This window comes from Lissotriton vulgaris, chromosome 11 (assembly GCF_964263255.1).
Source record: "Lissotriton vulgaris chromosome 11, aLisVul1.2, whole genome shotgun sequence".
NCBI classification, from domain to species: Eukaryota; Metazoa; Chordata; class Amphibia; order Caudata; family Salamandridae; genus Lissotriton; species Lissotriton vulgaris.
Window position 1 is genome coordinate 906,890,301 of NC_141699.1, and position 14,108 is coordinate 906,904,408.

At 48.7% G+C, this 14,108-nt stretch overlaps 1 protein-coding gene across 2 annotated transcripts in view; it reads left to right on the forward strand.

Annotated features, from left to right (window-relative positions):
• ASH2L (ASH2 like, histone lysine methyltransferase complex subunit) overlaps positions 1-14,108 on the forward strand; it is a 247,416-nt gene that overhangs the window by 62,741 nt on the left and 170,567 nt on the right. For both annotated transcript variants that reach the window (XM_086944037.1, XM_086944038.1), the window contains exons 3-4: positions 224-369; positions 1,342-1,430. In XM_086944037.1, coding sequence (XP_086800163.1) covers positions 224-369; positions 1,342-1,430 — 235 coding nt within the window. The remainder of the gene's footprint in view (positions 1-223; positions 370-1,341; positions 1,431-14,108) is intronic.

Consider the following 14,108-nt stretch of genomic DNA (forward strand, 5'->3'; position numbering starts at 1 on the left):
CTATTGTGCTAATGGATGCTCACCAAGGCCATAGATAAATGCTTGTGGACAAGATGGAAGGGTTGAAAGTTTGGTTGATCTGCAACTACTGTATTTCATACTGGTATTGCACTACAGCCACTGCTTAATGTACTGCTCCAGTCTCTATGATTCTCTATATCGTAGTGCTTTACTCCTGCTCAAAGGCCTGATGGATTTTGTGTTCATACTATTGTGCTTCCAGGAAGGTGCCGGAGACGGATTGGAAGCAATGGACGCTCAGACGGGTTCTCTTGATGACGAAAATGGCCGCCAGCTCGGAGAGATAGAACTTCAGTGTGGGCCTTGTGCAAAGTGGTTCACAGCGGAAACATTCCGCATTGACACTACGTATGTTTTTTTAGAAATCTTCCTTTGCCAATCAGATACACTGTAGTTAGTCAAATCCGTTAGAGAGCATTACCAGGAAAAAGTACTTATTTTTGAAGGAAAACATTATGATTAGTCTCTTTGATGTAAGTCCTGATTTTTGTGATTGAGTTCTTACTAGAGGGCACAATAGGGTCCCTTAATTTGTTAATTATGGGCCAAATATGACCGTAATAATGGGCATGCTGAAAATACATGTAAGATTAGCCCATACTACAACCATGTAGATTAATTTTAGTTTGCTTAGACTGCACTATGGTGCTATAGAATTTTGTTTTTATATTGGTTTTATGTAGTACAACCTTAGTCGCAAGAACTCCCAGAGCATGGCAAATAGCAAATTATAAGGATTTGTTTGTGCAAGGAGTTAGTTCAAAATAGGCGTATAGTACACTGGGCTTCCCTAATGTGAGCAAATAAATCAAAGTTGGGGCTCTTTTAAGCCTTAGTTTTTTAGAAGTGAAACCAAATGACAGGGTAAGGGAAAATTACCTGCTGGTATTATCTACAGAGTTGGAGGGCTGTGATATGAGCCAAACGTAAATCAGTGATGTTGCCTTTGGCATGAAAATGGGCACAATAGATGGCCAAGCGGCCCAGTGTTATAGCTGCGTAGCCCTTCTAGTAGTCTTCATACTTAGTGATACTAGAGAGAGAATCTCCAGTGTCCATCCATCCCTCTACAGCCTGCAAGACTGTGAGTAATAAAGAAATGGCTACACTCTTTATTGTGTGCCTGCCATAGTGGGGCGCAGAAGATTTGTTTTTTCCCGGCTTCAAGTGAAAAGACACAACAGATCAGTTAAGTTGCTTGTCTTCAGTTATTGTCTAGTTTTAATTGAAAGTTGGCACATAACTTTGACTGATAGAATTGTGTTCCTTTTTTGTGCTCTAAAATGCTGACCTGTCTCTTTTTAACAAATCCTACCATAGAGCATGTCTACCCTTCATGACCAACTACAGCTTTCACTGCAATTTATGTCATCATAGTGGAAACACTTACTTCCTCCGCAAACAAGCCAGTAAGTATTTTTTTATCTGTGGCTTTATTCCCTGTAAGTGTGGTGGTTTTCAGGGCCCTGTTGCGTTTTGGTAATGTGCGTGTTTTTTTTCTTCTTGTTTTGAGAGCCTTCTGTTTGGAGCTCGATTCCGCATAAGCAGGCCCTTCAAGTTTATTGCTGTACACTGTACTTCTTCATTTCCTCCTTCTTTCTAATCTCCTTCAGTCACTCTGGGACTTAGTCCATTTTTCTGGTGGACAAGTTGGGGTAAATATCCTGCTGGTTTCTGACCAGTAGTCTTGTTGCTTGTAACACACTTGGCTCTAACAATTAGGCCTGGGGAACATTATTTGCACTGGCAAAATTACAAAAATGACTTAACATTTTGCAATATTTGATTTATGCTTGACAGGAAGCCACTCATGTAGAAAGTATCTCACAAGGGATAATTTTTTGCTCAAACCAGTCTATTATTAGTTTTATGAAAGTTTTTTTTTTTTAACCCCCAAATGTGCACTTGTCGCATGTTACACAATATACTGGCACAGAGTTTGCGTTTAGATTTTTTTGTTAAATGTTTAAGGATTTTTACTAAAGTTTGTAGGACAAAATTATGCAACCTTCCTCACCTTTTATTAACATTCCTCCTTGCTCTCTACCACATCCTTTTGCCCATGTTTTCTCATTGGAAATAGCTTTGGCTTGGTAGATTTGCCATATCCTGTCCTATTTTAATTTCTGATTCATATTAAACCTTTATACTCTGATCATAGAGAGTATGCTATGAATAGAGTAGCTACCCAGGTTAGTGTAGTCTTGTCCTCCTTTTATTTGCTGCCTGGGTTCTGTACTCCATACATGTTGGATCCCATGATTAGGATTGCAGTTGAATTTCACCATAGCCGTCTTCACCAGCTGTGGGCTTTCCTATTACAGTGCATTGCGATCTGTCTCATTACTCTGATGTATTCAAATGCTGTATATCATGACCACAACTCCCAGAATGCAAAATATTGTGCAATGAAAGTCTAGGGCTGCAACACGGTGCCCTTGGTAACTTGACACGGATCTCTGATGACAGTGAAATCCATGCCTCAATAGCGGTCCCAATCTTTTCTTCCATAAGCTGCAAAGTTGCTTCATTATCCTTCGGTACTCTGATAAGGACCACAATCTATTACAGCGTATCTGCGCCTTCCCCTTGACTGCAGTGCAGAGAGACGTTGTCTTCACACAAGCTGGCTCTAAATCACTTCTTAAGGCAATGTTTCTGTACAGCGCACTTGATCTCCCTCTCTGTCCTGCTTAACACCATTCTGTTGCCTTCCACACTACTGCTGCAATTCCTTCTTTGTTTCTATGTTAACCTGTCCTCCACTCAGTCACTCTTATTTCTCTTTTACATTTTCTCAGACTTATATCACAGCCCTTTTTTCTTCACAATTTCTATATCCTGCTGAACCAATATTCTGACACCGTGTTTTTCTTCCCTGTGGCTTTTTTTCTTTTCTATACGTAGCTAATGTTTTCCTCTACTTTTCCAACCATTAACAGAACCTACCTTGTTCTAAAAGTAAAGTAAGTCCTGCAAATTGGCAGTATTAACCAGGCTTTTCATAGGTCTTCATGTAAACGGACATTGTGGAGGTTGGTGATTTTACTTTCTTGCTTGTGCAACAAATATGCTTTAATTAAGAATGTGGGTGAGTTGAAGAAATGTATCCAGTTGTGAATATTACTTGTCAAAAGAAGCTAATGTCAGGAAAATGGCAAGAAACCCCACCCCAATTAATAACTGTATTTACTGTGTACATATGTATGGGATTTATAGAGTGAGGAAAACTAGCTGCAAAGCAACCAAGCACGATCCCAAAGGTTGGTTCATCACATAAGTGGCCATTACAGACTGGGTCTGGAGGAGAGGGAGAGAATAGAGGGCAGAAGGACATTCGGGAGTGTTGACTGAATGGATAGAGGTGGTATGTGTGTAGAGATATTTGGGTGCAGCAATTTGCTTGGAGTAGAGAAAGCTGATAGAATCTGCTGGTCGGACGTTTCTTGATTTTCATAGTGTTTCAGAAGTTTATTCGGTCTGATTATTATTTTTCTTTTTCTTCTTTTCTTCTTTCTTTTATCATGTGCTTTTGAATCTTGATGTTCCTCCACTGAGATGTGGATGCCCTGGTAGGTCTAATCTTTGCAGCCAGATAATGCCGGCCTTTGTGTGGAGTGCTTTTTAAATGATTCAGTATGTCCGAAGAATAAGGACTATCCCAGGGGAGGTTACCAATATGCCTGTGGCTTTAGTATCCCTGGATATAATTGGGTAACTTAGCTGGAGAAGTGTAGTAGTCAGTACAGACTTCCCCCCCTCCATTGTCTCCTTGGAAATTACCTCCCAGGGGTTGGTGTGAGCCCCAAGGAGGTGCTTGTCCAGTGCAAGCCCTCTCCCAAAGACTCTGGAGGTGATGAACCTGCAGTTAGTTCAAGTAGGCCCCAGATAAAAGGAAAAAAGGTGAAAGTGTTGGAATGGGGGGTGACTTCTAGCCAAAGGTTCAGTGAGCCAATGATATTCTGCCCCAGCAGGGGAGAACTCCATAGTTGGCACAGATTAAGCCCTGGGATCAGTTCCGGTCCTGGTGTCCATGTGTACGATTGATGATACAATCAACAGAAAAGCCTCTTCCAGCTGGTATGAGGGGATATGGCTGGATAAGGCTTCCACTATGATGATGTTTAATACTGGTGCAGTGACCAAGTGGTGAGCCCTGATGAATCTGCCGATAAGTTTGTAGGGCAGTGAAACATGTTGGCTATGGGTATTGGTATGCGATATTAAGCTACCAGCTTTTTTAATTCACCGGTACACACCATAACTAATAATAAATTTGTAACTTTGGTGTGACTGCCGATTTTAATCACTTTTTCTGTACCAAGGAATGATTCCTTGGATGGTTTTGTCTTGCACCTGTCTGTCTGCACACAACACGTATGGTTCTGTTTCTTTGGACACTTTATTTTGAGGACGTAAGGCGACCGATGATGAGAAAGGGGCAAGAAACTGGTAAACATCTGCCAAACGGCCCGAGGGTGTACTCCCGTGAGGTGCCTTCCTCCTCACCACACATTTTTTATGTCTGTTTCACTTTAAGTGTGGGAGTGTGTACTGTCTCAGTTGAGCAGTCACTGGTGGTCGTGTCGAGTTGAAAAGCAGTTCTGGATTCTCCCCCCTTGTTTTTATGTTCAAAGAAACGATGATTTGTTTTGGACGGTTTGGCATCTGAAGATAAACGCCTAACTCAAAGTTCTAGTAGGCGGGTGCTTAGGAATTACATTGGATAACTTCCAGCACAGTGATATGCCTCATTAGATAAATACTAATCCGAGCTTAGGGTACAGGGATTTTTTGGTATTGATACAAATTAAGCCCTACCTGACCCACAAGAAGTCTTGTCTAGTTAGGCAGCTGTTAAGCATGAGATGGTGGCTCGTCTGCTAACAGAAGAGATTGGAAGGAGTGTGTTCTTTACAGGAAGTAGTACCCCCCACTCAAAAAGAGCAGGCAAGCTTCCTGAACCCAATAAAGCCTTTCAGTAAAGAGCTAGAGGTGTGGTTCTGGGTCCTGACAGCTGTCAGTGGCCTCTGCTGTATGTTATCTGTTATGGCTGCACTGTCATAGGCAAGGCTGTTTGCCCCCTTAACCGCCTCCACCCACCACCCCCCCACCCCCCACCCCCATGTCGAATAGCAAGCCTCCAGACCCTGTTGATCATGGTGGACTTACTGAAGTTGTGGGTATCCTGTTTCGGTGGGCTGGGAGTTTCCCTGGCTAAGAATGGGTTAGCAGAGGTGACCACTTCTAATCCTAAAGAAAAGAGAATGGGCGAGGAAACTAAGACAAAGTACATTTTAAATGGGGTCCCAACACTGTTGAGGTAGGTCTGCTTCCCAAAGGAAGGGACCTGGACAGGAAGATATAGGGCAGAGTAGGCCCTGCAGCAATCAAGCCTGTTTCTTTACTCTTCCGATGGACTAAGAAGACTGTGCCAGGTTGTGGCTGAAGAGGGAGGTATTGGGGGGTGGGGGGGACAAGGTTTTCTTGTAGTAGTTCCCCACTTTTTGCCTGGTATTTGATGCGACTTCGACTTAAGTGCTCTGGGTTCCTGCTAGCCAGATCGCCAGTGCTTTCCACAAAACAAGACAACTGTTCAATTGATCCCCAGTTAGCCAGGCCTTTAGCACCTTTAACCCCTTCCGTGCTCCCGTCGGCTAATCAGACCCACAGCCCAGCTGTTCTCTCTCTAAATTGATACCATGTACTTTAGGTACATACCTGATTGGGTATTGGGTCACCTTCTTGAGCCCCTGTATAGTCTACCATAGGTACCCAGGGCATATGTGCATCCAAGGCCTACCAGGGGCTGCAGCATGTATTATGCCACCCAAACTGACACCACAGGCTGATCACTCAGCCAGGGTAAGGTGGTGTAATCACCCCTTACTTAGTTATAGTATATCTACCTTATATATAGACGCATAGTAACCTATAAGAAACTCCTATGGCAGGCCTTAACAATCCTGGAGGCAGAGTGCTTGGTTTTATGTGAAAGGGTGCCCTATAGTGAGCTGAACCCCTCTGCAGCTTTCGTGACCATCCTCTTATAGCTGTTCTATGATATAGCCATACCATATACTCTTAAATGCATTATAATCCTCGCGGTTAATGCTATCCTTGGTTTGGCTTGATCAAACCATGTCGTGTAAGGTGTCAAACTCTTTGGAATACTACCCCCCCCCCCCCCCCCCCCCACCAGTCCTGGCGGCGGGGGTAGCATTCTACCCTTCTAGAGGTAGAAGACATGTAGTTCTGTAGTAGGGGATCTCTGTGTATAGTCATAATCTAGTGAATAGTCCCGCCCATGTGCGTGGACCCCGGAGCAATCAAAAATAATCTCTTAAAGTGTCGAAAAAATGCACAACAGCACAGACACTTAAGAGAGAATTTAAGGACATATAATGCAGCCTATAAACAGGCTACACTGTCCAGTACTTCAGCTAGAAATTCCACCAAAAATCCACAAACCGCAAAGCCTGTCCAGATTTCCCTTGCCTTCAGCAAAAACCCCTCTGGCGCCAGGACGCTCCTTCGCTGGAGCATCTGTGCGCATAATAAATGACCATAACATAACATAACATAACATGATAGAGAGGAAGACCTGGACAGACAAGCCCCATAGGCTGCCATTATGTGGCTCAGAACAGGATACTGTGCCTTTTAAGAGAACTTTCCAGAACTTCACAGCATCCCAGAATGCCCTGCAGGTCCCTCTTACTTTCAGTTCTTTTTTCCGGCTCCTGCTATCAGGACCCTGGGGCATTGAGCTCTCCCTTTTTGGGACTTATTTGGTGTTTTTTCACTAATTTTCACAGATTTAGTACTTTATTGTACTGGGGGGCTTTTCTTCTTGGTTTTCTCACTCTGTTTTTTGTCAAATATGCCTGCATTATTCGACAAATGCCCAGAGTGCTCCAGGAACAAGGCCAGGTCGGACCACCATGAGGTGTGTATCCTCTGCCTTCCAGCTTCTCATGTTCCAGAGGAGTGTGTTATCTGCCAAGGCTTCTCTGGAAGGACCCTGAGGGAAAGGAAGAAGATCAGACTTCAGGGTCTCGAGGAAAGAAGACTGAAGGCACAAGGTGTGTCTGAAGGGGCTTCTTCTGCCCATGCTGAGGCCCCTGGGGGGCTCCCCAGGGGCAGGAAGACCAGCGAACATCACCATTCTCCGCCTGGGTCCATTGCGCCCACTACGGCGTCGAGAGGAATGACTGCGATCTGTTCCCCATCGTCGGAGACGAAACGACGTCGACGCTTGGCGTCGAGGGATATCACTAGACCTTCGAAGTCTCCGGTGACTGTTTCATCGTCCTCCTCGTCGACGTCGAGCGATCGACGTCGACGAGCCAGGCGTCGGCGCTCGCCGTCAAGGCGATACCGCCGTTCGCCGTCGGCGAAGAGGAGGCGGACGTCGTCGTTGAGGTCCTCTCCGCCAAGGTCGCTGTCGAGGCACAGGAGGTTCGCCGTCGAGGCACAGGAGGTTCGCCGTCGAGGCACAGGAGGTTCGCCGTCGAGGCACAGGAGGTTCGCCGTCGAGGCACAGGAGGTTCGCCGTCGAGGCACCGAGGTTCGCCGTCGAGGCACCGAGGTTCGCCGTCGAGGCGCAAGAGGTCGCCGTTGAGGCGCAGGAGGCTTTCGACGCCGAGGAAGAGACGCTCGACGTCCAGGGGCCGACGCTCGCCGTATGGTCGCCGTTCTTCGACGCCGAACAGAGGTGGAAAGAGACCTGACGCCGTGGGAAGTTCGCCTATGTCCCAGGCTGGAAGAGAAGGGGAGTCGCCGCACTCTGTGTATTCCGAGGTGTATACCCCGTCGGGGAAGGTGACTCCCCCTCCTCCGTTACCGAGGGGTCCCCCTCCGAGGACGCCTACTCTGCCTCCGTTGCCTCCACCGCAACCTGGGTCAGGGTTGACTGAGAAGCCACCTCCGGTTCCACCGAGGTCGACTTCGTTACCTAAGCTTCCGACGCCTCCCAAGGGTACACCTAGACCGAAGGCTCCGTCCAAACCCAAGTCACCCGTTCCGGTGGACCCGGTTGATCGTCCTCGGCCGAGGAGGTCCCGTTCACGCTCCGGACGGAGAGGAAGATCAAGGAGTCGTCATACATCCTCCACCAGATCAAGGCGTCGCCATAGGAGGCGAGAGTCTAGGTCCCGCACGGACTCTTACAGGACCCATTCCTACTCGCCGACCTTATCGGACTCTCCTGAGACCAGGATCTCTCCAGTGGACGACAAAGCCACATTCCAGGAAGTTCTCCTGAAGGGATCTGCGAAGTTAGGTATCACGGTGACTGCTCCTACGACGTCCGTGGTCTTCGAGACGCTTCACAAGAAGCACTTGTCTCGCCCTCTTCTGCCTCTGGTACCTGGCTTGAAGGAACCTGCGGAGGAGCTGTTCCTCACGCCAGCGGTGGTAAAGGCCGCTCCGTCCCGGCTTAAGTACAGGGCCCCGGATTTGGACCCTGCCTTTCTGAGAGTGGATCCGGTACCGGATTCAGTGATAGTGACGGCTGCCAGGAAATTGCATTCTACCTCCCCGTCATCCACAGTGCCGCCAGATAAAGAGTTGATGGATCGACTCAGCGGGCAGGAAAGCGTGTGGGACTGCTTCCGCAGCCATGAAGGCTGCCAGCGATACAGCTCTGCTGGGCCGTTACGACCGGGCGCTGTGGGACTCCCTACAACAGTTTGTGGAACTGCTACCGAGAGACAAGTGGGAGGACTTCCAGGAGATCCTCAAGGAAGGGATGCTGGTATCAAACCAGGTGATCAGTGCAGCGGCGGACGCCTCCCTGTTGGCCGCACATGGTTACTGCCATGGAATCAATCAGCGGCGGCATGCCTGGCTACGGCTCACGTCACTCAAGCCGGAGGCCCAGCAGCGGGCGGCCAATCTGCCATTTTCTGGGGAGACCCTATTCGGGAAACACGCAGATGATGAGATGGCCCACATGAAGGTGGAGGCGGAGACCCTTACGGCTGTGGGCGTGGAGAAGCCCAAAGAAAAGCAAGCCTACCGACCGTTCCAAAGGCGGTTCGGTGCACAAGGAAGAGGACGGGGACAGTCTTCGGGACAACAGCAGCAGCAACAACAGCAGCAGTTCCAGAGACCCTTCCAGAAACGGCAAAAGGGTAGAGGAGGACAGCAGTCCTCTACCGCGAACAAGGGCCCGGCCGGGTTTCGACCCTGAGCGGTTACTTCCCCTTCATCAGTTACCCGCTCCGGTGGGGGGGAAGCGTTCAATTTTTTCTGGCAGAGTGGAGAAAAATTACTTTGGACAAGTGGGTGCTGAATATTGTTTGCAATGGATACAGTCTTCAGTTCATCAGCCCTCCTCCAGCGATCCCTCCGGTCAGCTCGCAGTATCAACTGCGCGAGCTCCAGGCGGAGGCCGATATCCTGTTAAGGAAAAGGGCGATAGAAGACGTACCTCTGTCTCAAAGAGGAAGAGGTCTGTACTCCCGGTTCTTCCTGGTTCGCAAGAAGGACAAGAACGAGTTCAGGCCCATTCTGGACTTGCGGCAGGCAAACAAGTGGATTCGCAGAGAAAAGTTTTGCATGCTGTCGTTGCATCAGATTTTTCCTCAGTTGCAACAGGGGGACAGGCTTTGTGCCATAGACCTGCAGGATGCTTACTTCCACGTGCCCATTGCGTACAAACACTGGAAGTTTCTGCGATTTCAAGTCGGCACCAACCATTATCAATACACAGTGCTGCCATTCAGGCTGAAATCTGCGCCCAGGACTTTCTCGAAGTGCATGGCAGTGGTAGCGGCACACCTCAAGAAGAACAAGGTGTTTGTCTACCCGTACCTGGACGATTGGTTGATCAAGGCCTCCTCCTTCTCGGAAGCTCAGGCAGACTTCCAGAAGACGTGCGTTCTCTTGAACAAGTTGGGGTTGCACATCAACATGTCCAAGTCTGTCCCGATCCCGGTCCAGTGCATTCAATACTTGGGGGCCACCATCAATATGCTGTCACCAAGCGTGTCTCCTTCGGAGGAGCGACGGCGATCGATCCTTCGGAAGGCTCAGGCTCTTATGACCGCTCCATCTACAACAGTGAGGACGGTGTCTTCTCTACTGGGGTCGATGGCCTCTTATATCTTCCTCACTCCTCATGCACGGCTACACATGAGACCTCTGCAGGAGTGCTTGGAGGACCAATGGGACCAGAGGAAAGGATCTTGGGATGACAAGATACGGCTGTCTCTGCATGCTCTTCAGTCTCTGAAGTGGTGGTGTTCAGCGGAGAATCTCCTCAGAGGGGTTCCCTTCCACAAGGACATCCCTAGTCATACTATCGTGACGGATGCTTCTCTCCAAGGCTGGGGATCGCATTCGGGAGACGTACAGATTCAAGGAACGTGGTCTCAGTTGGAGTCAACATATCACATCAATTTCCTAGAACTCAGAGCTGTTCACTTGGCACTGAAGGCCTTTCTTCCGTCCTTTCAGACCAACTCTCTGCTTGTACAGACGGACAATACGACCACGATGTATTACCTCAACAAGCAGGGGGGTCAAGATCGCGCACTCTGTCTCGGGAGGCGCAGACGATCTGGCGCTGGCATCTGGCCAGAGGATTGACGATAACGGCTACCCCTCTACCAAGTGTGCAGAATGTTCAGGCAGACGCGCTGAGCAGACTGATTCAGGAAAACCACGAATGGGTCATAAACGACGACGTACTAGGGGAAGTCTTCGAAAGGTGGGGGACGCCAGACGTAGATCTGTTCGCCACCGCCGAAAACAGCAAATGCCGAGACTTCGCCTCCAGGTACTACCAGCAAGGGACGCTGGGGAATGCACTCTGGATCAACTGGTCGAACAGCTTTGTTTACGCTTTTCCGCCCATTCCCCTGTTTTCTAGCGGTGCTCATCAAGCTGTCCCGGTCCAGGGCACGGATGATCCTGATTGCCCCGGAATGGCCCAGGCAGTGGTGGTTCACGGACCTTCTACACCGGTCAATCCTTCCGCACATACGTCTGCCGTGCAGGCCGGACCTTCTCACGAAGTTCGGGGGGCAGATGTTGCACCCCAACCTCTCATCCTTGAGTTTGGCGGCATGGCTCCTGAGAGTGCAATATGGCCATTTGAATGTGCCCGAAGATTGCATGGACATACTGAAGGAGTCTAAGAGACCTTCCACTCGGACTTCTTATGCTTACAAGTGGAAGAGGTTTTGTATCTGGTGTGTGTCCAGGAACTTTGACCCAACGACGTGCAAGGAAGATGTCATCCTTCCTTACTTTCTGCATTTGGCGCGGTCTGGCCTTAATGTTCATTCCATTAAGGTTCATCTCGCTGCATTGACTGCCTACAGGAAAAGCCCTTCACAGACTTCCTTCTTCCAGATCCCTGTGATCAAGGACTTTTTGGAAGGCTTTAAGAAAGTGTTCCCTCCTGTCAGGCTTCCCTCGCCTTCATGGGAATTGAATGTGGTGCTGTCCAGTTTGATGAAGGAGCCTTTTGAACCCATTCATAAGGCTTCGTTGCAGCACCTGTCCTGGAAGGCGGCGTTCGTCGTGGCCATTACATCGGCCCGCAGGGTGAGTGAAATTCAGGCGTTGTGTTGTAATGAACCTTATACTGTATTTCATGCTGCTAAGGTTGTTATGCGTACTCACCCTAGATTTCTTCCCAAGGTTATTTCTGACTTTCATGTTAACCAGACTATAACTTTGCCTACGTTTTTTCAGAACCCTTCATCTCCAGCGGAAAGGTCTCTACATTCCCTGGATGTTAGGAAGGTATTGAAATTTTATCTGGATAAGACCAAAGGTATTCGTAGGTCAGACCAATTGTTTATCAATTATGGATCAGTCAGGACGGGTCTTGCGACCTCTAAGCAGTCCATCTCTAGGTGGATTGTGTCCTGCATACAACTGTGTTACCAGAAAGCTAATAAGACCTTAGGAAGTAAGCCTAAGGCTCATTCCACCAGGGGCAAAGCTGCCACGACAGCCTTGCTCCGTAATGTGCCGATTGCAGAAATTTGCAAGGCCGCCACTTGGAAGTCGGTTCATACCTTTGCTAAGCATTACTGTCTGGACACTGATGCCAGGGCGGATGCTCAGGTTGGTCAGGCTTCGCTGCGGAATTTGTTCGTACAATAGTGGTGTTGGTTTCTTTTCTCCACTGCCGCTTTGTTGTGGGGATGGGCTTGCCAGTTCTATTCACTAGATTATTACTATACACAGAGATCCCCTACTACAGAAGGAGTAGTTTCTTTTCTGTAACTCCAGTTCTGTAGTAGGGGTATCTCTGTTATAGTCGTAAGCGCCCGCCCTCCTTTCCGGTGGAGTAAAATATTCATGTAAGGAATGCTACAGGTCTGGCGTGTTATGCCTTCAAAAAGAACTGAAAGTAAGAGGGACCTGCAGGGCATTCTGGGATACTGTGAAGTTCTGGAGAGTTCTCTTAAAGGCACAGTATCCTGTTCTGAGCCACATAATGGCAGCCTATGGGGCTTGTCTGTCCATGTCTTCCTCTCGATCATTCCAGAGGGGTTTTTGCTGAAGGCAAGGGAAATCTGGACAGGCTTTGCTGTTTGTGGATTTTTGGTGGAATTTCTAGCTGAAGTACTGGACAGTGTAGCCTGTTTATAGGCTGCATTATATGTCTTTAAATTCTCTCTTGAGTGTCTGTGCAGTTTTGCATTTTTTCGACACTAAGATTATTTTTGATTGCTCCGGGGTCCACGCACATGGGTGGGACTATTCACTAGATTATGACTAACAGAGATACCCCTACTACAGAACTGGAGTTACAGAAAAGAAACTACTCCTTACTGCTTTACCCGGTTAAAGTTAAACAGAGCCTCAGCATCACAAAATGGATGCTGCTGTCACAGACACGACTCTGACCTCCTGCTGCTGGACGAAACTCCGGCAAGGGAAGCCTGGACAATAGGTTTCCTGTCAGGGGAGGTGTTAGCACCTCCCCAGACAGCCTGTTGTTGTGTATTGGGGCAGGGTGGGTTGAATAGAAAGATGCTTTTCCAGACACTGCCTGGGGCACACAAGGTGCTCCATGCATAGCCCGGTTCAAACCAGTTGCTGGGGCACTCCAGCCCCTCTCTGGCGTGAAACTGGACAAAGGGAAAGGGGTGTAACCACCCCCTTCCCAGGTCCACCCATAGGAGGGACCTAGCCGGTAATCCAGCCCCTAAAATTAGTATAAAGATAGCTGTGTCTAGAGACTTTAGAATATCCTGGACTGAAACTCTTGGACCTTCGACGTTCTATATCGACTCGAAGACTGAAGACATCTCCCTTGTGGTCAAGGAGTGACCACCCTGCGCAAACAGGCACCACCAGTAACTTGACGGTTTGCTTTGTCGACGCTCCTGCCGGAACCCGAAGACTCAGCGACTCAGGAACTGGACTTCCAGACTTCTCCGACTCCGATCCACAGGAAAGCTGAGACCCGTGGCGGACACGAGAGACGTGGGACCGGACACCCTGGACTTCCTGCATTTTGCTAACTGCTCGACTCCTGAGGTATCCTCGCAGTTGTGCATTGGGGTATGAGAACCCTCATACCCGAGCGCCATTTGCACCAAAGCTCAGCCCTCCACACTCCACGAGTGCCGCATGGGGCCTGCTCCAGCATTTCAGCTTGACGCGTCTTCCCAGTTGCTAGCCCGCTGGCTAGTTAGCCCTCCAAAGACTTTCTTTTGAAACTACACTGCTTTCCTGGTTGCTCCAGGCTTGTTCCAGCTTCCCTGCAAAGGAGAAGCTCCCCAATCTTCACTTCCTGCGTGGATTGCGTTTGCCAAGGCTTGTTGGGTCCAATCCGGATACCGGCACCGCAGTCGAGTAGATCCTTCGTCGGACAGCTCTAATCCAGCTCCTGGTCATCGTCGACGCCTCCTGGTCCTCGTGGCTGCAGAGACAAGCTTCACCTCCTCACCTGAGATCATCGTGATATCGCCTGGTTCCTTCCTGGTCACTGGCTAGTAAACCAGACTCTGTCCCCTCTGCTTTCAGGTTCTTCACTTCTTCGATCCACTCTTGGATCCACCCGAACACTCTTCCACTGGCCGCCTGCAGCACTTCTTTTGCAGATCTCCATT